Source organism: Uloborus diversus, chromosome 3 (genome assembly GCF_026930045.1).
Source record: "Uloborus diversus isolate 005 chromosome 3, Udiv.v.3.1, whole genome shotgun sequence".
Classification (NCBI taxonomy): domain Eukaryota; kingdom Metazoa; phylum Arthropoda; class Arachnida; order Araneae; family Uloboridae; genus Uloborus; species Uloborus diversus.
In genome coordinates, this window is record NC_072733.1 from 113,905,915 (window position 1) to 113,933,262 (window position 27,348).

The following is a 27,348-nucleotide window of genomic DNA, read 5'->3' on the forward strand; positions in this document are numbered from 1 at the left end:
ACTTTCTAGCAAAACTCTGCATTTGATCAACAATAACCCTTCACTGACCGTCATAAAATTCATCATGTGCTTTTACCTGCCCCGAAAATGGCATTTCCGCCCTCCCATAGCATGCTTTACCCATGAATCTCAAGATAATATAAAAGGTTCAAAACAACTAGATACAAAACAACTTTTTGAAACAACTAGATAAAAGTCTTTATGCATCATTCTACGTAAGGAGGTCAATCTACTCAAATTGTCATTCTGCTGTTAAAATTAACCATGGGACTTGGTGGTGGAAAGCATCACATCTAACTGTGTGATTTCTGAAGAGGTGAAGCAAGAAAGCAAGCCATTAAGTAAAACTAAAAGTTAAATTAAAACGAAAAAAGAAAAAAAATCAAATTCGCAGTCTCCATAATATTAAACTCTTTAGCTGAATTGAATTTATCCTAGGACTTTCATTGAAATAGAAACACTTATATCTGCTGCTGTTCTAGAGGGGCAGTGACGTTTTTTTACTGATCTTTTCATCACAGAATCATTAATTCTTTTGATCCGTTCACTGAATGGACGATCTGTCACTTAGACCACTTTGTTCATTTAAAAGTGTTGCAGGTGATTTCTCTGCAAGACATATTCACATTATTCGAAATGTTTCATTAGATTAATAGTGTTCTTTTAAGCAATAGCAACCAAAATAATTTAAAAGTAAGAAAATATGCCTATAAAATATTAATCAAAAAATATTTTATTTAGATTTAGATGTAGAAAGTTCAGATTATATATCTGTACCTCGGAGGGATACAACACTATGTCCATTTTCATAACTTTACAGGAGAGTAGTTTTTACCACATGGTATTCTATCCCTCTAAGTGAAAGTGGACTTGGTGTTCTTTTAAAATATGCATATCTATCAATTAATGACTGGTTTTAGACATAGTGCTCTATGCCTCTAGGAAATATGAGAAAAGCTGATTTTAACTCTGTAATGTCATTTTGTGGAAAAATGGACATAGTATTGTATCCCCCTGAGATACAAATACTAGATGCTACTAGATCATGTATGACCCAAAAGGAATTGAACTAAAAAACATCAGAATATTATCCTATAGTAATTCTGGGATAACACAAATAAATAAATAAATAAATTTAAAAAAAATGCAGCAAGTGTTGAAATAAGGAAAAAAAACAAAGACAGTATTAATCGCTTTAATTTTCAGAATACTGAATGTAAAATTGAGACTTAAAAGTCACCAAGCTAGTTAAAAAGAAAACCAGATTAATATCAATAGTAGTTCATAGAGATGTTATAGATAGTAGACAAAATTATCGTCAAAAAAGAGATAAAAGGAATTTTTGGAAATAGTTTTGCCAGGAGAAAGCATGAGAAGGATTTTAACTGGTGCATGAGATAAGAAGTGGAAAGTCCAAATATTTTGTTAGCAGCCAGAACAAGTTACACAAAATATTACTAATGGACAAACAGAAGAAATGCAAATGAACTACAACGGTTAAAGAAAAATAATGAATTAAAGCAGAAAGTAAAAGTGGTTCAAAATTAATACATTATGTTGTATTGAGAAAAAGGATTTTTGTGATTGATGAAGAGTTCAAAATTTGAAGATGATTCTTATTGCTGTAATTTAATATAAAAAAAAGCGATTTTATCACAAGTGCATCAATACAATGTTCGAAACTGTTCAGCATTCAAAACAACGGTTGTTCATTTTTTAAAAGATAGTTCTGATCCCTACATTTTAAGGATCTGTTCTTTTAGACCCGTTCGTTCTTCAACGATACATCCCTAGTTCTAATTAATTGAGAAAATTATAACAAACTTAATATGATACAGAAAAAGAAAAGCTCTTTCAGATGACATAGAATGTTAACTTTAATGTGTACACAATCTTTCATCCGTTTAATAGGCTATTTATGTGAAATTTTAGCATAAAAATTAATTAGAAATGAACTAATTTTGAGGTACAAAGTAAGTAATTTTCCACCATATTTCATGGCTATAGGTGCTGTGGGGTCTCCAGGATGCAGGCCCGCCACAAACATTCTTTCACAATTAATTTGACATTACTTTACTTTAATTTTCAGTGTGCAGAGATTCATTACAAATAGCACCAAAGTTGTTCATTTTGATGCCTAAAAACTAATACTAGGCATCATTATGATGCCTGGATTTTAATTCTTATTTCTAAATCTCTTACACCGCACTGATTACATTATAGACAACCAGTAGTTGACCACGCCTTAATCCCAACACAAATGATTAGTTTTTAATGTTTTTTTTTTTTCAAGTTTATTTTAAACAATCATGTATGATATGCATATCACAATAAATTAACCTGTAGAATTTAATTTAATCTCAAGCAATACAATTAACCACGTCACCTCATAACACCTCTCACTAGTAGTAAACGTGGCTTTCTTGAAATTTTCTAGGTGACTTTGTTAGTGTTCCCTCCTAAACTCCGATCAAAACTTAAGTTAAATCTGTAGATTATAACAGGGCAGTTCATGGGAGGCTAGAAATTTGTTCTGGCAATCAGATATATATATATTTTTTAATATTTATATTTTTGTGCTCTAGTGGTCAACTACTGGCTTATGTAAAAAATAAAAACCATTAAAATGCACAAATTACAGATTACTGCAGACAAGTGTTTTGGGGTTGTGAAATAAGTGAGCCAAACATGTGGCATACTCTAATATGGATTACAGTTTTCAAAGGTTTCTCAAAGGACGCTATAAAACGGTCAATAAGATAGGAAAAAAAATTATTTAAACCAAGATTGCTGAGTTTTATGCCTAGATAAAGTGTTTGCATCCATATTTATCATACATCAAATTTTCACTCTTCTCCTGGCTTTTGTAGGCTTTTAGGTTCATAAAAGAGTACACATTCTCTTCCTCACCAGTAAAATTTGCAAAATCATAAAATTCATGACGGATTTCTTTTCATCCATTCGCCCACTTATTTTGCATTGAAAAAGAAGTTCCTTGTAACCCTAAAAACACGTATCTGCAGTAGTCTGCAATTTGTGCAATTTAACGTTGTTATTTTTTTTTACTTTTCAAGGCCAAAGATATTGATTTGACTGTCCTGGCTATGGTTAAATACTGGCAATTCACACTATTTGTAACTAAATATTTTTCTTTGAAATATAGTAAACCCTCGTTATACCGCTCATTAGGATATGATGTGCATTTCATTTGTCTCCCAAAAAAGTATATTTAAAAAAATGTCTCTTTGACTCTGACATCACAGAGATGAAAATGTTATATTCCTCAGAAAAATATTCTTTTCTTTTATTAAAAAAAGAGAGCAAAACTGGTTTGTTTTTGATACACTTAGTTCATTACTGCTTAAGCTGCAACTTTCATTTCATGTTCCATCATAAAACAATAGAAATACTAAGAGGCTTCCCTCACCAACTTCTGTTCACCACCTACAGTGGCTCAATGCCGCCTGGGGATGCTGATAATTGATGATTTTACCTGGGTCAGACAGGGCTGAATGTTTTCCCCTGGGAGTCCTGTATCACAAGGGTTTCATTATTGACCTGGGAAATATTGACAATCTGGAGGAGACAAGGCTACTGACAAACACACATACAAACGCACACAGATTTAAATAATATGGGTTTAAAAAATAATAAATCAATTTGTAAAGAAAAATTGGTAGACTAATTTTCTTTTGTTTTTAATAGGGAAGTATCAACCTATCAAATATTCCAATTTTAACTTTGCACAATGTTGACAGGCTTACAAAACACAAAAATTCACCATGGCCGGATTTTTAAAACCAACGATTGATTTTTTATGAATTTTTTAAAGAGCGATGCGCAAAAAAGAGGTGTGGCCTAAAACGTCAGCAGCTGACGTCATTTCCCTGTTCCGATCAGAGCTCCATTTCCATGCCGTGTTGCGCCTACCAGGAGGTGAATAGCACTGTTTTTTTCAGCCTTTTTAAAGCCTTTAACCAGCATTTTTCCCATCATGGAGCTAGGATTCTCGAAAGGTCAATCCAATAACCTTCCTCAAGTAAAGTCATTCATGGTGTTTGACTTTTTTCGAAAGGACGAGAGATTTAATGTCCTAGAAGTACGGGGAGTGAGACAACAAAGTTTCACCTTTGTTATTCTTTAAAATTGTATGTACATATCCGTCTATGTTTGCAGTTCATATTATTCGCATTAGTTTCCCTTATAAAGATTGATCATTTCCATTTGTGTGTCGATGGTTTTTTTATCTGAATATATAAATTACAATGTAAGAGCGCTATTCCAGTTCTTACTTGGCAGCTTTTAATGAGGCGCACATTTTGTAACAACCCTACTGTAAGTGATTCCAGTACTAAGTTTTAGAGCAGTTTTTGCATGAAAATTTTTCGCTTTGTTGGCAATAAAAGTTGATCTGCTTTTTTTTTTGTGGAAAATTGTTTTAAATCCACTAATACATGTTAATTATCCTTGAGTTTTTGTGCAACTTAGCAAAAAAAGGAAAAATATATTTTTTTGCTCTTTTGATAAAAATAATAAATTTGAAAATGGTGTTCATTTCATAAAATAAGTACCTTTTTGCAGGTGAGAAAGGTCTTGTATGTATAGAAACGCTTCTGGTGATAAACTGAAAATGTATTTTTAAATTATCAATTTGCAATAGTTAAAATTTGAAGATAGTTTGAATGTTAAAAAGAAAGTATTAATAGTTTTTGCATTGTTATTAAAATGGAAATAGTAATGCATCTATTACTTTCTATTTAAGTTTATTGTGCGGGGTTTAAATTCCTTTGTTTACTTGCATTTTTTTAAAAATATCTCATATGCTTATTAAACATTTATTTATGAACAGTTGTGAACATATATTTCAAACTGTATTTCTAACTTGACATAGTTTTTAATTAAAATGAAGTGCAAATTTTCATTTTCAAATTTTAATTAATAAACACACTTGAAAACACTTCTTTCGAAGATCCTGCTGGGACGGAACAATAACAAATCGCTTGTGAGGAGTTTTTTTAGATGTAGATACGCATCCAGGAACGAAGCAATACCTGTAATTTATTCTACTAGCCATGACAAAGAAAATCAAATTAAAAACAATCGCAGAATGCATTAAACCCTACAGACAGCAAAGGATTTTCACTAGCCTTTTATGCGCGCTGCTGTTAGAAGGCTCTTGTTTTCCCGCGCCTTCCCTCAAAGATCGCCAAGCACTTCTTTGTCCTAGCCAACCCCACCGCCTCGCAGCGCGGCAGTGACGTCAGTCAAAGGACTTACAAGCAAATGACGTCACTCGCGCGTGAACTTTAAAAAATTATTTAAAAAAAAAGTATTAGTCGTATCGTAAAAGTTTTTTCGCAGATGATGTTCATGTATGTTACTCTATCAAATAAAAATAAAATTAGAAAATCGAATACTTCCCTATTATAAAATCTTTCTAAAATGATAATTAACTAATCTATTTTAGGTACATGTATCATTAATTTGTATGTCAACTGAGAATCGTTACTTTTTATGACCTCGGTTATATTGCATTTTTGGATATATGGCTCTTTTTAGCTGTCTCTCGACAAGCGCAATGTAACGAGCGGTTGCTGTAATTTCTATGTTATTTTTGATAACTTACGATGTTTAAACGAAAAGCCGAAGGGCTAAATTTCGTAAGTCAGTCAACAATGTTACATGCTTATACAAGCAGAGATAATATCACACAGTGGAAGGTGCAGAATCAAATGTTAATGTGAAGAAATGAACATTGGAAACTTGTTAAAATCTTACCAAAAATTTATTGGTCCATAGTAACTAAAATAAATAAACTAACAAAAATAAGTTCTTAAGAATAAAACCCGGCGGAGGAGGCGGAGTTCGCAACTCCCCAACACCTATCGTACCTAACTCACAAGAGGCTGACGAACACAAAAGAAGAGAGAGAGAACGATTGGAATCGTTCACTATTTATACATGCCTTATTTGCATATGATTGGGCATCAAAGGATGCCAACCTAAAACTGAAACTTTACACGTGCCGAAAGAGTTGAGAAGTTAATCTAATTTGAATAAAGTTAATTTTATATTACATTACATTAGGAATGAGAACGCGGATAAATATCGTTTACCGATGTCTATCATATCCCCCCTTCTCATTCAGTAATGCTATTAAACTTTAAATTTTTATACAATTTTAATAGATTCAAAAATAATCCAAAAAAAAATCCACAAAGGACCAGGCTTAATCTTTTACAAAAAATTCAACAATTCTACAATAAACAAATATGGATATATATCCATCATAATACATCATCCATCAGCAGATGCAGCTCAATGCATCACCGCTTATTTGATTGAAGTCCTTTCTCAAAAAAGTCCTTCTTGCCTATTGATGATCCACATTCCAAGGAAATAGTAAGTCCAAGATTAACATTTCCACTGCAAACTATCTTGTCAAACTGTAATTGACAAAAATACTCGAAACAGTATCTTTGAAAAAGATAGGCACAATGATTTTACAAAAAAAATTTTTTTTTTTTTTCTCACAATGACAAAATTATTTAAAACGCTTAGTTTCCAAAAATAAACTCTTGTCATTGAATCAAATTCCTCCATCTCAAAGATTAAACCAACGAGAAATTTGAAAAAGAATTTCAGTTGTTACAAAAATATTTATACTTTAATATCCTATTATATTTATTATACTAAACAATTTAATACCATTAAAAATTAACAAAATATTTGTTCACAAAAACGATTCAGTTCAAAACGGGTCTGCGGCTTCGTAAAAATATCGGCCCTATTGGATTTACTACCTACATGTTTTACGGTAAAAATGTCCCGTTGAATCAAATCACGAACAAAAAATAATTTTACATCAATATGTTTTGTACGGTGATTTTCAATCGGAGATTTAACAAAGTCAATGGCCGATTGATTATCAACGTACATTACAGATTTAATTTTACTTTTTCTAACAATTCCCCAGCGTAAACATTCGTTTAATATACGGTCAAACCACATAAGCTCTTTAGACACTTCACAAAGGGCCACAAATTCACTTTCCATCGTGGAAAGGCTAATACAACGTTCCTTGAAGGTTCGCCATTCAATCGGCGCATTATCCAACAAAATTAACTGCCCCCCGAGTGAAGTTCGATCATCTCGATTAGCTGCATAATCGGCGTCAGAAAAAGCTATTAATTGGGTTCTATTACAATTTAATTTAAGTTTTAAATCTTTTGTTTGAAAAACATAACCCAGAAGTTTTAAAAGACCGTTCCAATGAATGACACCAGGATTGCTTTGAAATTGACTGAAGATATTGACCGCATAACAAATGTCCGGTCTCGTTCTGCTCGCAATGAAAGAAAGACAACCCAACAAATTACGATAAGGAATCTTTGACATTTCAAATTTTTCATTTTCTGTATTAGGACAATTCGATTTCGAAAAAACAGTACCTTTACAAATCGGCAATGATGAAACCGGAAAATTAAAATGTTTGAACTTTTCAAAAACTTCAATGATATATTTCGTTTGAAACAAATTCAAACCATTCTCAGTTCTTTCAAATTCAACACCTAACAGTTTTTTCGTTTTTCCGAGAACTTTTAAGTCAAAATTTTTCCTAAGTAAATTTAAAACATGATTTAAATTCTTTTCTTTCCGTGCGAGCAAAACAATATCGTCAACATACAACAATAAAATGACACATGAATTATAAATATAAACACAATTACATTCTTCAAATTTCTGAAAACCAATTTTCAATAAAACACTGTTTATCTCAAAAAACCACATACGACCACTCTGGTGCAAACCGTAAATTGCTTTATTAAGCTTACAAACTAGATTTTCTTTCCCTTCTATTGCAAAACCCGGTGGTTGTCTCATAAAGATGCATTCTTTTAGAGGTGCATATAAATAAGCATTTTTTACATCGCACTGCAAATCGAACCAACCTTCTGATATTTTCAAGGAAAAGAAAAATCGAACCAATGAAAAATGAATCGTCGGACTAAAAGTCTGATCGTACGATTCAGGGGATTGTGCATATCCCTGAGCAACAAGTCTCCCACGATACCTAACAATTTTTCCCGATTCATCTCTTTTAACATTGAAAACCCATCTTGATCCGATTGGTTTTTCATTTGCAGGCAAAGGTGTTAAATCCCACACTTTTCTAGAATGCATAACCTCTAATTCATCCCTCATTGAATCTAACCACTGGTCCTTTTGCTTAGATTTAAGAACCTGTTTGTAATTCTTAGGAATTACAATTTCATAATCTAGTCATAAGTCACATAAATTTAAATGAACAGTTTGATCAGAAATTTCACCTTGATATAAATTTTTACCATTAAAATCAAATAAATGTGGCTTAAACAAAATAGCATTTTTAGAACAATATTTTTCAACATCATTTAAAGAACGTAATCGTTTAGAAGAATGTTTCTCATAAAAATAAATATCAGTACGAGATTTATCTGACCTTGGGATTGCTTTCCTCACCCATTCTGTTTCACGCAGCTGGGCGCGTGGTGGGTTTTTCCCATTTTCACTCAAGTCAGAATTCGAATCTGATTCATCCCCGCTCGTCTCGCTTTCACTCTCATCAGAAGATAAGAATTTAGACGGCGTACTCGGGCTTTCACTTCCGTTATCCGATTCGGAATTCGATTCATTTTCTGAATTTTGAGAATCTGATTGAATATTTGACCATTTGAGACAGGGACCCAGCACAGCTCCACTAGAGTCACTCTCTGATATATTTTTAAAAGCTTCTTTGTAATAAACATTTTCATTAAAATTTACATTTATACTTTCAAAAATTTTTCCGCTTTCGGGAATCCAGATACGAAAACCCTTAGTGTTAAATGCATAGCCCAAAAATATACCTTTTTTAGCTTTAACATCAAGTTTATGTCTTTGCTGACGGGGTGTTCCCAGATAACACAAAACACCGAAAGGTTTGACGTGCTTAGCACTTGGCTTACGTCCACCATATAACTCAAAAGGTGTTTTAGTTTGTCCTGAGTGACAAATCCTATTCCAAGTATAATTGAAATAAAGCATAGCATCCGGCCAAAATCTTTTACTTAGCCCGCTTTCTTCCAATAATACTGTTGCAGCATTAGCGGCTGAGCGATTGTACACTTCGGCCAAACCGTTCATCTCTGGACTGAAAATATTGGTTAACTCATGTTTTATACCGTTATCCAAACAATAATTGTCAAAAACTATATTTACGAATTCTCCCCCGTTGTCAGTTCTAACAGCTTTTACTTTAAGATTTAAAAATCTTTCAGCACGCTTTATGTGCCTTATGAAAATTTCTGGTACTTTGCTCTTTTCACTAATTGGATACAAAGCAGATTTACGTGAAAAATCATCAATAATTGATAAATAAAAACGTTCCCCCTTATTTCCCTTAATATTACATGGACCCCACACATCAGCATGAAGTAATTCAAGGGGACATTTAGACCGTATTTTACCTATTGGTTTAAATGAAACACGTTTAAATTTACCAATTTTACAATTTTCACAATCTATTTTTACATTTTTGAATTTAGGCAGGCCATGTACACACTCAAATTCACCGCTCTTTCTGATACTATCGGTGTTAATATGTGCCAGCCTTCTATGCCACAATTCTAATTTTTCTACATTAGAGCATTCAATTTTCTCATTTTCGAAATGATCATTACTTTTATTTGTTTTTATACTTTCTTGATACGATTTATTATACAAAATTTGAGGTTTTACAAAATAAATGCCATTTCTTAAAATTGCTCTAAATATAAATCCATTTCGACCAGATATCGCCACGGAGCCGTTTCCCCCTTCAAACTTAGCACCCCCCTTATCGAATTTAGTACCCGATAACAAATTTTGACGCAGATTAGGAGAGTACATTACATCTTTTAAAACAATGATAGTATCATCAAACTTTAATTTCACAGTTCCCATCCCCAAAATGGGGAAAGTTTCATTTCTAACGGCTACAGCCATTTCTTTGTTTCGCAATGGTTTAAAGTCCTCAAACGCACTACGAATGTTGACGAAATGATGGGTGGAACCAGTGTCGAAAATAAATTCATCAGGGTCTTCTGATACTTCATTTAGATGTACTTCGGAAATGAAAAAGTTCTGGTACTTACATGCTTCCTTTTCCACTGATGGGGAACTGCACCTTGCAGTTTTCTTGTTCGCCTTCCTCTTATTCCGGATTGGTGATCTTGACTTTCTGTTTCGTTGCTCGAGGTCCTTGTTAAGCCTTCTATTTTGACACACGTTACTTTTATGGCCGGGTTTATTACAGTTAAAACAAATTAGTTTCCCTTTTACTCCTTTCTTGTCAAAATTACCCGGTTTCTTTACAAAGTTAGCCCTGCCGATAATTTTATCATCCTCATCTTTTAGTCGAATTCGCGATTCCTCGGCAATAAGTTCGCTGACTACTTTATTAAATGTGAATTCCTGTGCAGTAGTTCTAAGAATAACTTGACAAATATTGTCAAATTCTGAGGGCAAATGACGCAAAATTTGAAAAATCAAATAATATTCAGAGAAATTCGCGTCTATAGCCTTAATTCTTTCGAAAATTTGCCGAGTACGGGCAGCGAAAAGATTTATCGACTCTTCCTCTTTTATACGACATTGGGATAACTCTGAAAACAATGTCATATGCTGACAACGATTGTCAGGAAAGAAGTGATCTTTCAAAGCCTTCCAGGCATCAGCCGCGTTGACCTGATTTTCGATTATCTTTTTGAAATTTTTCTCCAAATTTAAATAAATTATGGATAGAGCCACATCCTGTCGATTTTGAAAATTACGAATCTCTTGCTCAGTAGCCTTTTTTTCATCATTAGAAAAAGGTTCTTTTTCAATGCCATTTACTATCTTCCACAGACCTCGTTCCATTAGGACAAATTTAATATCAGATGACCAACTCACATAGTTGTCAGACCTTAATTTTTCGATAGGAACACTCTGGGATGCCATGATTGATAAGAATATGAAAAACGCCAAAAAAAAAAAATAAAACCTAATTTCAAAAAAAACAACCAACAAAATCTCAAAATATCCCCGAAAAAAAAACCTAAATAGTGCAACTGTTACAGCTTCCCCCCTGGAACAAGTCCAGGTCTTCCGCTGCATTTAGCAGCCACTATTCTGCCTAACACCAAACCAGCTATATACCCCCATAAAATGCAAACGAAACGTCTGAGAAAAGTTTACACTACACATGGCTTAAAGATTCGATACAAATTTCCAAAAAGTAAAAGAAAAACTTCTATTTTCACAGTCTTCATTCAACGCCGATGCGGGGAAAACAATTTGAAAAGATTTCCAAACACTTGTCATCTACCGATTCAGCAAAAAGACAAGTCAGTTACAACATTCCATTTCATCACAAAAACACGAAGTCTAATACTCTACTCTGCTGAAAATTCGAAAACATCTTAATACATTTATATTACTCATGATACTGAACACGTAATTATTATGATACAATTGGGTAGGGCTGGGCCCATAACCCTTATGATAACTTACGATGTTTAAACGAAAAGCCGAAGGGCTAAATTTCGTAAGTCAGTCAACAATGTTGCATGCTTATACAAGCAGAGATAATATCACACAGTGGAAGGTGCAGAATCAAATGTTAATGTGAAGAAATGAACATTGGAAACTTGTTAAAATCTTACCAAAAATTTATTGGTCCATAGTAACTAAAATAAATAAACTAACAAAAATAAGTTCTTAAGAATAAAACCCGGCCATAAGTGGAGGCGGAGTTCGCAACTCCCCAACACCTATCGTATCTAACTCACAAGAGGCTGACGAACACAAAAGAAGAGAGAGAGAACGATTGGAATCGTTCACTATTTATACATGCCTCATTTGCATATGATTGGGCATCAAAGGATGTCAACCTAAAACTGAAACTTTACACGTGCTGAAAGAGTTGAGAAGTTAATCTAATTTGAATAAAGTTAATTTTATATTACATTACATTAGGAATGAGAACGCGGATAAATATCGTTTACCGATGTCTATCAATTTTTCTTTGTTTAAACATGCCTAATATTTCTATTCTCTTAAAAAAAAATTTAGATGAATAAACATATATACAGTGAAGCACCGTTTATACGTTTTTGAAGGGACTGTATGAAAAAACGTACAAACGAGAAAACGTATAATAGGTGTAGGTTAATGTGCATTAGACTTTGCAGGGACAAATTTTAAAAATGTATAATTGATAAAAACATATAAAAGAGAAACTTATAAACGGTGCTTCACTGTATATATTAACTAATTTGTTAATATTCCAATCTCCCTCAATCAATTCTGTTTCTCTTTTACTGACTGACATTTAGTCGCAATTAACCTGGTAAATAAAGGTTGTACTGTACTTTAAAAAAAGGTTAGTTTGTACTGTAAGTGGTCTGTGTATATCTGAAATACCCTGCCCAGTTGCTTTCTTAATGCTGTTATTATTGATTTGCACAACAAAATTATTTATTAACTGCTGATTTTTTTTATTATCTTTTCACAAAAACAATTTTTTTTTCAGATGAATGATGGCCCTTTGTGTAGATGCAGTGCCAAAGCTAGACGTTCTGGAATTCGTCATGGTATCTATGCCGGGGAAGACCATTTGCCTTTATGTAATCCCTTGAGTAATAATGCAGACAGATTACATCATTATAGAATAACTATGAACCCTCACACAAATTTTCTGGTAATTTTTTGATTTTATAAACTATTGAATGTGTTAAGAAACAAAGTTAAAATTGCAGTTATTACAAAAATTGCAGACATGAGTTTCAAGAATATAGAGAATCTCTTTTTCAATGTAAAACATAGACCTATGTATAAAAAGACTTTTGACAACATCTTTTTATCTGTAAAGAATTTGAATTCCTTCTCAAGAAAATATGTTTCAAAACTTAGGAAATTTTGTGACAACTTATAAAAATTATTATAATATAATTGACAGATTTTTTACCCTTTGTAAACACATTTTGTTTGCATTCACATATGAATTGCATATAGGGAAGTTGTTGCAGCTATGTAACATTCTTCTTTATTGACCTTGTTGTAACTAAATCTGAACTTTTAAGAAACATTCGTATGTCTACGTTTCGTATTTTTATTTGAGTTGGCAAACTATTAAGTTGGCTGTTTAGTCATTGTAAAGAGTCAAAATTATTCACATCTGCAAGATTTTTTTTTCTGATCTTCTTCATTATGAAAACATATAAATGTATATGTATTTTCAGTGAACCTTTAAGCCCACCACCTTTGGAAAAGACCAATATTTCATGGAACAGAATTTCGCTCTTTAACCTTATGCTTAATTGACCTCCATTAAGAAGCGCATTCAAATGCCTGTCTTTGAAGTCAACCGCATTTTCTTCTTAAAAATTTTTTTAAGCTTTTGACACTTGATTATCAAATTGGTTAGTTTTCACAATCACAAAGGTGTTGCCTTATCTTACTTCTGAGAACTTTTTTTTTTTTTTTTTTTGTGTACTTTTGAAAACAATTAACTGAATGGTCATTGGTGCAGTTATTTAAAATTTTTTTAAGAACTGAAAATTAGTTTTCAAAAGTCACAAATTAAACAGGAAACTGCAATTTTTTTCATAATAAAATGAATATGAGTAAAATTTTATCAATGTTTGCATATTTTTAAATTTTATGATACTTCTGCCCTTTTCAACAATAATATTGGTTACATGAAATACACCGCCAACTCAGTCATTTCCAGCCGAGGACTGCAGTTTCATGCTTATTTGCACTCAGCCCGGCATAGGAAAGTGACTGAGCTGGAGATGGAAAACCTCTTTTTCTGCTTTAGCCCTGGCTAATGGGCGGTAATTTACTGAACATTATTGGTTATTTCTTAGCATCCTCTATTAAGTCATCACCTCTCTTAGTGATTTTGGCCAGAAAACAAGATGTTGAGTTTAGAGGTTCAGCAAATATATATTTTCTCAAATTAATATTTGAAGAATTTCACTATTTTACAATCTTGATGTTTCTTGTCATTGAAGTTACATAACTTTAAGGGGGTAAAAATGTCTCACATTATAAGGTTATAGTAAATTACTCATTGTTTTATGATTAAGCACATTTGATGCCTTAATCTGTATGTTATGCAGTGCTGTAGTTGGAAAAAAAATGCTTAGTGGGTCCAACCTCTACTCGCTTTTTACAGAGTTGACAAATTTTGACAGGCCAAAATAAAAAGGTCAGTTTAGATTACTAATGCCTGCTTCAATTCAAAAAGTAGGCAGCTATTTTATTTAAAAGAAAGTGATTTGAAACCAATTTAGTATAAATTTGCATTATTTTGACAATAATAAACTAATTTTTGTGGGGAATGGTGTTTCCCTGCACTTCCCTTCAACTACAGTACTCATGCTATGCTATAGATTCCATCTACAATTTAAAACATGTTGAGTATTATAAAATTCTGATTTTTTTTTTCTTTTTAGACTAGCTCTCCAACAATCATATCTCACAATGGAAAAGATTATGTTTTTGAGGGATTTTCTATGTTTTCTCATTCACCTTTACCCAATCTCCCAAATTGTAAAGTTATTCGTTTTAACTATGAATATACCATCTTGTACCTGAAAGAAGAAAGCCCACTTAATTTTACAATTGAGGGACTGGAATTATTTTCAAAGTTTCTAATAGTGGAAATTTTAGAACTTGTAGATTTGAATTGGAAGGCTCATGATGATCCAGATGGTTGTCCTCGCTTCCATTTTTTGCCAAGGTTTGCACGAGAAGTACATGGTAGGTTCCTGTCAGTTGAGTTTAACAGTAATGTAAGAGATGATCTGTGGTTATTACATTGGTTTTTTTGTATGTTTATTTTTTCAAATGAAACGGTTGTGTATTATTATATTAATAATAGTAGAACATTATTATAAAAGTAATATACAGGGTGTCCGCGCATATGGAAAGTCAGAGAAAGTCATGGATTTAGACTATGATTGAAAATGGTCATGAAAGTCATGATTTCCAGCAAAAAATGCTCAAAAGTCATGGAAACTGATATTTGGTCATGGATTTTGGGTTCAGAAACATGCATATTTATCAAATTCTATAAATGAGGTGCAAAATTTATGCATCTTAGCTGTTTCTTATGCTTTTACCTGCTAGTCCCGATTTTTCACTTTTCGAAATCCGATTGCATCCGCTGCTATAACACTCTTTTAGTTTTCTTTATGATGTTATTCTAACGTTTGGACGTTTATAATTTTGTGTTTAACATTATTTTTAACTACCTTATTTGTCTAATTATGTAGTTGAGGACTCCAAAATTTTAAGTCATTTGCATCCCAGTTGATTCAAAAGACTCATAAAAATTATCATTAATTTTCAGCAGTATCTTAAGCTAATGACTATTTTAGAAAATAAAATTGGTCTAAAGAATTAATTAAGGAAATTTAACATTGTTAAAATAAAGAAATCAGGGATTTTTTTCATTATTTGTAGCCTATTCTAAAACATTTGCAGCAGTATATCTGGTAATGCCTGGTAAGTTAATTATTAAATACTTTAGTTAAATATTTTATTATTTCTGATTATTTGTTTATTTTATTTCTTGCAAACATAATTTTAGTATTTACTAAACTGTTGCTAGTCACAGATTTTTTTAAAAACTACTAGCTTAGAAAAAATAAGTTTTATATTCATTATTTTTATAAAATGAAATATTTATTTTTAAAAAATGCAAAAGAAAAAAAATCAAGCTTTAATGCTTCACTATCTACTAGTGGTTTTGCATCATTTTTGCTGCATGTTTGAAGCTTCTTTTATTTTGAAAAATCATTTTACAACTAAAACTTTTTTTCAGTGTTTTTAGTGATTGAAAAATTATTGTGTGAGTGTGTCACAACAGATTTTTCGGAAAAAAATAATAAATATATTTACATGTAAATTCTTAGTTGCCATAAAAATTTTGTATGATTCATTGGAATACAAAAAATATTTTCAAATATTTATATTTATAAATGTTGCCCTTGGTTGCAAAATTATAAAGTTAAAACTCTGTAATTATTTCGTGTGTGTCACTACTCATGTTGCATAATCTGTTTTTCTTTCTTTCTTTATTTTTTTTCATAATAATATTTACATCTAGTTACATTTCACTTTAATTTGAATTTTTAGAAACACATGTTCAAAGCCTAGATCAGAGGGTTGCAATTTAATTTTCACGAAGTACAAATTTAGATGTTCTTGTGAAAAATCGATGCTTCTTCTGGAAAAATTGAATCCTGTGAGTCATGGAAAGTTACAAGCAAAAGTCATTCAGTCATGGATTTCAAAACTTGAAATGTAGCAGATACCCCTGAATATGGTTTATATAAATATACATTAAGTCTACCAGAAAATCCTGTCCATTTATGAAGAGAAAAAAATGATGCAGTTTTAAATACCATTATCAATTTTAATTGTACAATATATATTTTTAAAATCATTGCTGCCAACATGATGGTTCTTTTTTAAATCCCATTTTTAAACAATGTCTTGTCTATGGAAGCAAATAAGTCAAGTGGTGCTGTGTAATCAAGTGGTGCTCTTCGTATTTGAATATATTTTCTTGCCAAAAGATTCTGCAAAGAAAGTAATAAGTAAAAACCGAAGGTTGAAAGGTCGGCAGAGTAGGGTGAATGTGAAAAAAATTCCCAGCCTAGTTCTATTAATTTCTGACATGTCGCCGAAACTGTACTTAGTCTGGTATTATTGTAATGCAATGTGATTTGTTTCCTCTTGAACATTGCTGACCTCTTTCGATACGGTTCCATACATTCTTGACCCTCCTTATATTTATGTTATGGTCGATGTGATAAATTGGTAATTGTATATAATTACCAGTGATTATACACAATATCAATAAACTGGGTAAATGTGGTCAATTATTCAATATTTGTCACATTTATCGGTTTGTTTATGTAATCCCTGCCTTGTGATGGGGAATGTAATAAATTTGAATAATTTCGTAGAGTAACAAAGATTTAATTCCAAAAAAAAAAAAAAAAAAATGATAATTTCAATGCTGAAATTTACTTTTACAATTAAAATAAGGTTTGACATTTATCAAAGCTTACAAAAATATTTCCCTCAAAAAAAATTTAAAAATTGGTGTTGCTTTACTTTACTTTTATTAAGTAACTTAGAACAAACAAATTAGATGATCTATCAAAAAAATGTAATCCAAAAGCATCACTGCGGGAGGGAACGGATGGAGTGGTCCACCCCAGATTGCACTTTTCTAGGGGGGGGGGATGAAACTCAGAATTGTCAGAGTTTATTAAAAATACAAATATTGTAATTCTGATAAATTTCCCCAAATAAATCTTGAATTGCTTAATTCAGGGCTGTCCAATAGGGTGTATCAAAAAAAAACTTTTTTCGAAATTCAATTTGGTCTATTGATAAAAAGTTGCCCCTACCGACCCACATACTACACATAAAATTTCATTCAAACCAAAAAGTATTTAGATCTCCCTAAGAGGCCTAAAGTTTATAATTTTCTTCAAAAGAAAAAACCTTTTTTCTAATTTTTTTAAATAAGAGAAAAATTTCTAAACCTTTTTTCAGGTTGAAAATTGTGAGTAATAAAGCCTGGGGAATTATCGTCAAATAAAAGGTTTTGCCCTCATGCGGCATTTAGGTTCCCGCATAGTACGTAAAAGTAAGGATATTTTAAAGTTCAAGTTAGAATTTTCAATATAAATGTATTAGCTTTTAAGAAATATTTTTGCAAACGTTGGTTAAAATTTTTTTGATTATAAAGATTTTTTGGTTTATTTCTTTATGTTTTATAGATAAAAAAATATTTAAATTTATTTTCTGGTTACATTATAAGATTAGTTATGTGAAGTTTTATGAAATAATCTTGCAAATATTGTTTTCATTTTTATTACATAGAAGTATGAAATTACAAGAATTAAGTACAAAAAACGAAACACCAACACATGTGTAGAATATTATATGTATTAATCATATAATATCAAGCTTTTTCCATACTACTGTTTTTAAACAGCTCTAAAAGAATGCGTGAGTTTTGCTGGAGGCTTTTTCAGCCTGAAACAAATGATTTTATATCAAGCTATCATTGCTTACAAACTTTATCAAAATAAACTATTTCGGAAAATTTAAAGAAAACTTTAGATATCTAAGGAACTAATAATTAATTAATTTAAAAAAATTATCATTCTTTTTCAGAATAGATTTATCAGAATTTAAAGAAATGATTTTCCTCCAATTAAACTAAATTATCTTACTTAAGCCTCTTTTACAGTTCATATTAATCCGTAGTAGTCAAGTTAAAATAGCTTTTTGTTTCAAACTGTGGAAGTTCTTTTCTATCTATGAGCCTTGACGGAATAAAGCAATCCCTTTCCTTTGAGCCGTGTACGCATTTTGAAGCTTCCGTGACCTCTTTAACAATTCTCTCTACTGCTTGTGTGTGGGATGGAATCCTAAACTCTTTTCTGTCACTAAGTCCAGTTTCAGATATCAATTCCAGCTCTGCAATGCTTATATCAATAACGAGGGGTGGTTCCGTAATTGCTGTAGATTGCCAATTAATTAAATCCACTTAATCTTCAGCTTCAAAGTTAACTTTAGGGCGTTTAAAGACTCATACCTCAGTTTGCTTAGTTTGACGTGCTTTTTTAATCTTCTTGAGTGCAAGTAATCTAATATGTTTACATTGGTCGAACAGCATTCCTACAAAGGAGATGCTTTGGATGAGCCATGAAAGCATTTCTTTGCAATGTTGAATGGACAACATTCTTAAGATCTTTATCCAAATATTTGCTGCAATTTATGATCTTAAAAAATTCTTAGATGCATGAATAATTGTATACTCAGATTTGATTGTAAACCAGCAGGGTGCATACACCTTTGTTATAAATTCTGTTAATTTGGTTAACTCTGAACTTGGATCATTTGTTGCAATGTATAACCTCAAGACTGTTTGCCATCGTGAGCATCTTGCGTGGGAGATGTTTCCAAGGTTCCTCTCTGCTAAATTTGGAGAACATTTGCCAGGCATTATAGCTTTAGACATATCCCATAAGTATTTCTGAACTGTACTCAATTCTTTGACATCAATTTCTGATAAAACACTTTCTATTTTCTGAAAGTTCATGACTGACAAATCTTGACAAGATTGTAAGAGTTTCCCAATAGGTCATTTAAAAGAATTAGGTCCAGTAGTCCACCCATCGAGAGCCACCATTAACTTTCTAAGTGGTAATTCATTCAAATGAAGTAAACATACCGCTGCTTGTGGTGGGTGTTCTAAAGACTTTTCTAGAAGTCTAATAGCATCATTTGATGTGCCAGTATTAACTGATGTGCCATCACAACCGATAGCTTTTATGTTCTTTGTATCAATTGCGCTTTCTTCCCTAAATCATAAAATTGAAGCTACAATTTCTTTTCCTGAGCCATTTATTGGAGCAACTTGTCCGAAATATTTTGAGTCCCGTTCCTCAACCAAAGATATGTGTTCTTCTTCTACAACTTTTCGCACTAATTTTCCTCTTACCATTTCTTTGGTAATTGTTTCATCCTTTTGTCCATCAAAGAATAAAGCTAGTAGTGCAGAAGTGCGCATTGAGCTCGTACGTTGACGAGATTTTTTTCTTTCGCGGAAAATCCTAGATTTGTCTGTTATAGCTGCTTGATTTTCACAATTAACTACACTGATATCTTTCAAAAGAGCAGTAGCTAGCTGAGCACCAGCTCTGTTAGAAACGAATCTGCGGTCACAAGCTCTTGCAAAGGAGGGGAGGATATTTGGCAATTTTTGTTTTATTGAAATAGTAGAAACATTTTTCTGGTCTTTTTTTATGATGCACTTCCTCATATTCACTTTGCTCGCCTGATTCTTGAGACATTGAGTCACATTCTGAATAAAATTTGTCAGTAAGATGATTTGACTTTTTTATTCGATATTTTTAGTTTCTTCCAAGTTTACGTTTAGTAGTTTCAAAGATCTAAACTGTCTTTCCTTTCGTTTTTCTAGCTTTTTACTTTCTTTTTTATCTGTATTTCCTATACTCATACGTCTTAAACCCCGCTGGCCATTCAAAAATGTACGCTCTAATGGAGGAACCTTTTTGGCAGCTGGACACCGACAGTTGTTAACTTGACATTTGCAAGAACAAATATCAAATATACTGTTTTCAATATCAGACTTGAACAACTTTGTAGATGCTTTGAAGCTGTTTGAATGCTTCCTGCTAGCTCCTGAGGATTTTTTAATGTTTTCTCATTTTTGATGTAACCTTAAAATCATCTACAAAATGTTCATTCTGCTAGAAGTCGGAATAGAAGCTCTCATCCACAACTCCTTAAGGGGTCACAGTACCTTTCAAACATTTTTTTAAAATTTAAGTTAATTTTATATTTTTTTGAAAACATAACATGCATACTTATTTTGTAATCAATAATTTATTTTCAAAATTTAAAAATATTGCCTACTTTTTTTAAAAATTCAAAAAATTGAGGATCATTTTTTAAAAATCCCTAAGGCTTTTTTATTTTTGCACTAGTTTAAAAAAAGTTTTTGCTAAACGATCATTATAATCATCGCTAAAAATCTGTGCATTCATTTGCCAATGAGTTTATTAGAAAATTTTCTGTGATTAATTGTGTAAAAAATCAAAGTTTTTAAAAAAAAATTTGGTTTTCAAAGGTTTAACATGCTCTAAACATTTGAGTAATTTATAAAATGCTTATCCAATGCACAGTTTTGTCAAATATGTTATCCCAATTGCAAAAAGTATTACTTTTAAGCTGTATCTTTAGTAGAAAAAAATTCTTAGGGATTCTAATGACATGTAAACACAAAAAAAACCATCATCGAGAAAAAGCAATTTAAAGTTTTTCTTTTGCATAAGAACACATTGCGAGCATGGCCTAAAACCACTCATAACTTTTTAAATATTTGAACTAAAGCAATGAAACTTTTCCTCTGTGTTCAGAATAGTTTTTAGTTTTGAAATAAGCAATAAAAATTTTTTTGATCGTTTCATCATTTTTGAGGTACTGTAACCCCTTAAGCTTTAGAGCCACTCGGCATAGCAATCATCCATTCTTTTGGCTGACAGCATTCCTCCGACATAAAACTCGAGTCCATTCAAAACATCCAGTTTCATGGGAAGAACGTTCATAGTACTTATATCTTTGGGTTGGCTGATCATCGGCAATTCCGTAGATTTTCTTGTCGATTGACGTACTCTACACATAACTAAAACCAACAAACTTCACCGCACATTCACTAAACAAGACAAATATACCACTAAATAAACTGTTAACAGTAATATGCTGTAGTTACTATAACGTAAAACTATAAGTCAATAGAGAAAAAAAAGCTGCGGTGAGTGAAGATCACATGAGATGCGTTTATGGTACCACGCATATCACGCAGGCACTGTTTGATGAGATGCTCATAGTTTGCTTATAGTTTATATTACTTTACCCCACATAAATCACAGATGATTCCCAGTCTTAAGTGTTGATTCAGTTAGAATCTAGATTCATAAACAAGTTTCTAACCAAGCCACATGGCCTCGTAAAATGCTTTTTTTTGTTGTGAGAATCACACATGTTTAGAATAAATGCAGGAGACCTATATATGGTTTATGATAGTTTTTTTCCCCCTTACCTTTTCTCCGACTTCACTATGTACATTTTTCAACTGGAAATTTTTTTAACATTTGTTCTAAATTTAAAAAAAAATTAAAAAAAACATATTTTTTAAAGAAAATGAAAAACTTTAGGCCTTGTGTGGGACATCTAAATATTTTTTGATTCGTATGAAATTTTTTTATGTAGTATGTGGGTCGGTAGGGGCAACTTTTCATCAAAAGACCAAATTGAATTTCGAAAAAAAGTTTTTTTCAATACACCCTACTGTCCAACTGCAAAGAGCCCACGGGCTGAAATTTCGGTCGCTGATCACCTGGCGGGCCGCAGTTTGAAAAAGTTGAACAACAACCTCTTATTCAATAACACTTAATAGTTGGATTATAAATTATAAAACAATTTGCTCACATTTTAATGGGAAAACTGAGGCCGATCCGTTTTCTTTACAAGGGCAGGAATGTCAACTCGATATTATCAACAGAAAAAAGTGGAGTTGACGAGAACAAGCTCTCAAATAATTTTTTGAAATCAACAAAGGCCGTAGAGTCAGTGGGGGGGTCTTTATTTTTACCCGACTGCGCATGCGGGACGCAAAGCAGGGGTAATATGTTTATCAGTCTATGTATGTATGTCTGTTCCTATGTGGCGTTCTACAGGCTAAACGCCTTGGCCAATTTTGGTAATTCTTACATCAATTGATTTGTCTTAACTTTGGGAGTGTCACTAAACACATGACAGTAATCAAAATTCACCATATCAACATCCAGTTGCCATATTTTGTCAGTTCGGGATCGCCGCACGTTAGGTTTTGCACACTGTGTCGCACGCTACCTGTGTGCGACAAATGCAGGTAGTTTTCGCTGCCTGAATTTTTTTGCTTACTAAGTCTACTAATTGGGATCTCAGTGGCCAAGTGGTCTAAGCGGTTGCTTCTCCCACTTGAGGCAGTGGGTCAAGACACCCTCGCTCCAGACGTACTTTCCCCTCTTTCTGTTGTAAATTCTTTCATGTGTTCTTTATTTGTATTCTGTACTGCAATAAAAAGTTTATTATGCGTAATGTAGGCAAGACACTCAGATTGTAGTCCTCATCAAAATAAACCTGTGCAATCAGCACCAAAAAAAGAAAGTCTACTAATTCGATTTTCATCTCTAACATGTTGCATTTGTTTTTGTCACGATTCAGGGGACTGAGTTTCGCGACGTGTACTTTCTTGAATTTCTTAAATAACCAAAAAAATTGAGCCAAGGTGCACAAACTACTGAAGTAGTAAAAATTATATTTTAATTCAAGAGAATAAAGCATAAAACTAAAGAGAAAATTTTAAAAATGCATAACAAAAGTACAAATTATGGCTTACAAAGATTCATTGTTATACTATATCGTATTTCATTTATACAGTGTACATTTAAATAGCTGTCCGGATTAATTGAAATAAAGTTTAATAGGGTTTGGATTAGTGAGGTTTTTCTGTATTGAATTGAAATCAAAATCCTACTAACATGGTCAATAAATACGCAGACGCAGACAAGTGCCTCGGACATAGAGCCCTCATTGCTAAAAACCAAGTAGCTGCGCAAACTGAAAGAATTTTGGCTAAGTATCGACTTTTATTATACTCCCCATTACGAGTCCAGGATTGTATAACTTAACCGGTAAATTTGATTAATATGGCTAAATATTGAATAATTTATCACATTTACCAATTTTAGTGGGGATTGTAAATAGGGATTCCAATCCAGCGCCGAATTCAGTCCCGTGGGATTTCGGGATTGTAAAGTGCCAATCCCGCATGATCCTTTATTCTTCAAAAAATAAATTCTTATGACAGAGAAAAAGGTGTGCTTTTTAGACTGCTTTTATTACTTGAATTAGTAGTCTTCTTGAATTCTGTTCAAAAAATGTAAAGCACTACAAAGTCAGATCCTAATTAGCAACTATTGTTTGCTAAGCAAAGTGTGCCGCTCGTATGGGATGGTAAAGGATTTTTACTCTAAAAATAATACACTTGATGAAAACACATGCTGTGACTCCACTTCAATTAGTTTTACTAAAATTAAGAAATTGTGGAAAGTTAGAAAAAGATCAGCATTAACTTCATCACCTTCTGAAATAGATTTTTCTTCTCTTATGCTGGGGTTTTGCTCAAGAACTGCAAATTTCGGACAATGCCTGTTTGATATGTGTTTTGCTGTATCCAATTTAACTTGCATTGATGACTTGCTTTGTTGCTTCATTAACGTTGTTCACTGTATCAGTGAATTTGATTCATTACAGCAAGGTGTGAATAGTGCTTGATTTCCTCATTTCACCAAGTTGCAGTCTCAGTAAAAGTGTTTGGATAACTTCGCTAATTTTACCTCTCATTTTAAAGAAGATTTCAAAAACATGAGCAGCTTCAGGGCGTGCCGGAGGGGGGGGGGGAGAAGGGGCACTTGTTGGCTCGGGCCTGAGGTTGAAGGCAGCTCAATATTTTTAAAATGATGGGGGGGGGGGAGGGGGTAAGTGATATAGGGGTAAACAATATGAGGAGGATCTCGTAAAAGTTATTTGTGTCGGGCCCCAAAATTTCTGTGCACGCTCTTGAGCAGCTTAACTTACATCACTGTCATGAGTCACCATGTGGTTCATACAAGTTACTGTCACCCCTTTTAAAGTCGTGCAGAATGCATAAATACTGTTATATTTTTCGTTGCTTTCTTCTTTGGAGTGCTTTTTTTGTAACTTTTAGGTTTTGAGTGCATGACTAAAGCTTTCAGAAGTGCTCAAGCATTGCATTCAGGCTACTCAGGGGGTTTTAGAACATGTAATACACTTTCTCTATTGTTTTAAGTGTAACTTACTGGATTTTAAATTTTAGTGATGGTTTTTTAAATGCTTATAAGTTTTACACATTTTCTCGATTGATGAACATATGAAAATTGAAACTTCGAATGAGAATACCAATTCATTCTCAGAAAAATATGGAGGAGACTAGGGATACATGATCCCATAGCCAAAAATGTAACAAAATCATTAAGTAGAAATTTGAAACCTGAAAATTATTTTAAAGTTGTACATAAAAACTGGCAACATTTTATTTTTTTCAGTCATTTTGTTTTAGCTCAAGAAATGATCCTCTGAATGTGACAAGGGAAACTTTTTTTAGGAAGGCTTTCCGAAGTTTACATTATCCGTTAAATACAACTTAAAAAAAAAGTGTAATGTTAAAGTATAGACAGTCTTTAATAATTGAGACATATTTTCAGTAAACTGCCACTGATTGTTCATAATAGAACAAGTATGTTTGCAAAAATCACATATTAGGGATACTTGATCCCTCTGTTTAGAGGGATACATGATTCCAGGGATCAAGTATCCATATGACAATATAAACGCAATGAAAGCAATATAAATGTTTATTTAGTTGACATTAACTTTAAACATTCAAAACCATGTTAACATAATAAAATTAAAATTAAAAATATAAAATTTGGTCTCCTTTTTAGGTAAAACAAAAGAATTGCTATCACTAAATGTTGTGTTACAGTACCTCCTAGATGCAAATAAAATTCTTGTTGATGAAGCAAAACTGCCTGAAATTTTAGCTAAAAGTAGCCACGAATGGCAAAGTGTCGCTGATGAAGTGAAAGGAATGATTGTGACTTGTCCTGGTATGAAGCCATCTTCCATACGTGTTGATCAATTGGATAGAGAACAATGCGAGTCAAAAACTTCAGATTTTCCAGTTATTGTGCATTTTGGAGTTCGACCGCCACAGCTTAGTTATGCTGGAAACCCAAAGTGAGTGTTATAATAATATTACTCCAAAATATCTTAATTACAATAAAACATGTATGAAGTAAATACATGTTTTTCTTAATGAAGAACAAATTGTCTGAGAATGACAGCAAATTGTTAAAAGATCTTTTTGTTAGCAGAAGAAGGTGAAGGTTACCTCTTTTAATAAAAGTCATTTTTTCCAGTCGTAGTTCACTTTTGCTAGAAATTAGTTGCTATTTTCACTTTTTTGCGAACATTTTGCTTTTGATACTGATAACAGTGCATCTATGAAGGAATACATCTTTTCTTCCAATCAAAACCTGTTACATGGATAATTTCCTATTTGTTTCCAAATATTCTTTAGATGATTCTACAGTAAGTAGGCTTTTTGCTATGCTCAATTTTTCTGCATTCTTTATGAGAGTCAGATTTCTTACATTTATATTTTTTGTTTACTGAGTTTCCTTATAAATTAATATAGCAAAATTTCTTTTTATTTTAACTATAAATTTAGCTTTCAAATATAAATATGATGCTAAAATTTTTGTTATGTAATATTTGATTTAAAAAATTTAAAACATGTTCGTTAATTATTATAACTTTGATATATAGTTATAATAATTAACTAACCTTTTTAGCCTGTATGCATTTTACATTTTGGATGACATTTTACATTTTGCAGGAGGGGAGGGGGGTGGAGAAAGCCTGTTTATGGTTTAATATTTCTGAGTTTTAAAATATTCTACATGAATGATAAATTTGTACTCTTGAAAAGGCGTGGGGAGGGACAAAGAATTCAGCATCTTCTGGAGGTGGGAGAAAGCTATGATACGCCACTGCATTATCTCTTAGAATTTGTACATATTAGAGAGAAAATAGAAACTATTCCTGAGCTTCCAACTTCAATAACTTATTAAAAATGCCATATTTTTTTCTGAACAGCTATAAGCTGGTTCAATATTTGGAAATTCTCAAGCAATAGCCATGCAATGAATAGAACATTGTTTAATATTTCAGCATATTGATTTATCATGGTTTAAGTTTTCAACAGAGATATGTTAAAGTTTTTGAAATTCACATTGAATCGAACTAAGTTCTCGGTTTCCATGAAACATTGGTCGAAAAATAATGGGTAAGTTTATTTCATGGTGGAAAAATAAACATTTGTAAAAGAAATGTAACTTGTATTCATCTATAAAAGGAATATATTCATATTCTCTCCTGTATGAGCATCTTGGTTCTTAAAATCATTAATTCAGTTCCCTCTCTCTTTTTTAATGGGTAATTATTTTTCTTACAGTCCAGAGAAAATTTTAAAACTAACTACATTTTTTTTTTCCAATTTTGTGAATTTAGTCTCATCTCTAAGGGTACAATTAAATGATAATAGACTGTATTTGCTTATAAATTAGCATTGTAAAGAATATATCCTCCCAACTACAAAACTACTTCTATTGAAAGTTACATTGTTGTGTTTATTAGACCTTCTGAACGAAATCTTCCTTGTGCGGGGGGAAAAGGGTCTTTAACCCTTTCCCCTGGACTTTATTTTTCTATACTAGTTATTTACTTTAGCTCAGCTACTGAGCTTTCATTCATTTTATTTCCTTGCCGAACAGAACACATTGTCAGAACACTTCAATCAAGAAATATGGCAGTGAAAGCACTGATGTATGAGTTATAGTTTGTGTCTGGCAACTCCCAACTAATTTTCCCCAAAAATTCCATCATACACAGTAAATGTACTGGTAAATTTTCATTGCTAAAATCACAAAAGAATGCTAATTTGGTTTTTAATTAATATCTCCGTTGCTTAAAGTCCTTCGAAGAAGATAGCTGGCTTAACAGAAACCTTCACAAATTTCAAATTTTTTTATGCCTTGTTTCATCCCTAAC

The 27,348-nt window shown here is 32.3% G+C and overlaps 1 protein-coding gene across 1 annotated transcript in view; it reads left to right on the plus strand.

The window, feature by feature from the left end:
- LOC129218898 (ribonuclease 3-like) overlaps nt 1-27,348 on the plus strand; it is a 167,423-nt gene that overhangs the window by 38,928 nt on the left and 101,147 nt on the right. The window contains exons 7-9 of the mRNA XM_054853218.1: nt 12,575-12,742; nt 14,505-14,811; nt 25,179-25,473. Coding sequence (XP_054709193.1) covers nt 12,575-12,742; nt 14,505-14,811; nt 25,179-25,473 — 770 coding nt within the window. The remainder of the gene's footprint in view (nt 1-12,574; nt 12,743-14,504; nt 14,812-25,178; nt 25,474-27,348) is intronic.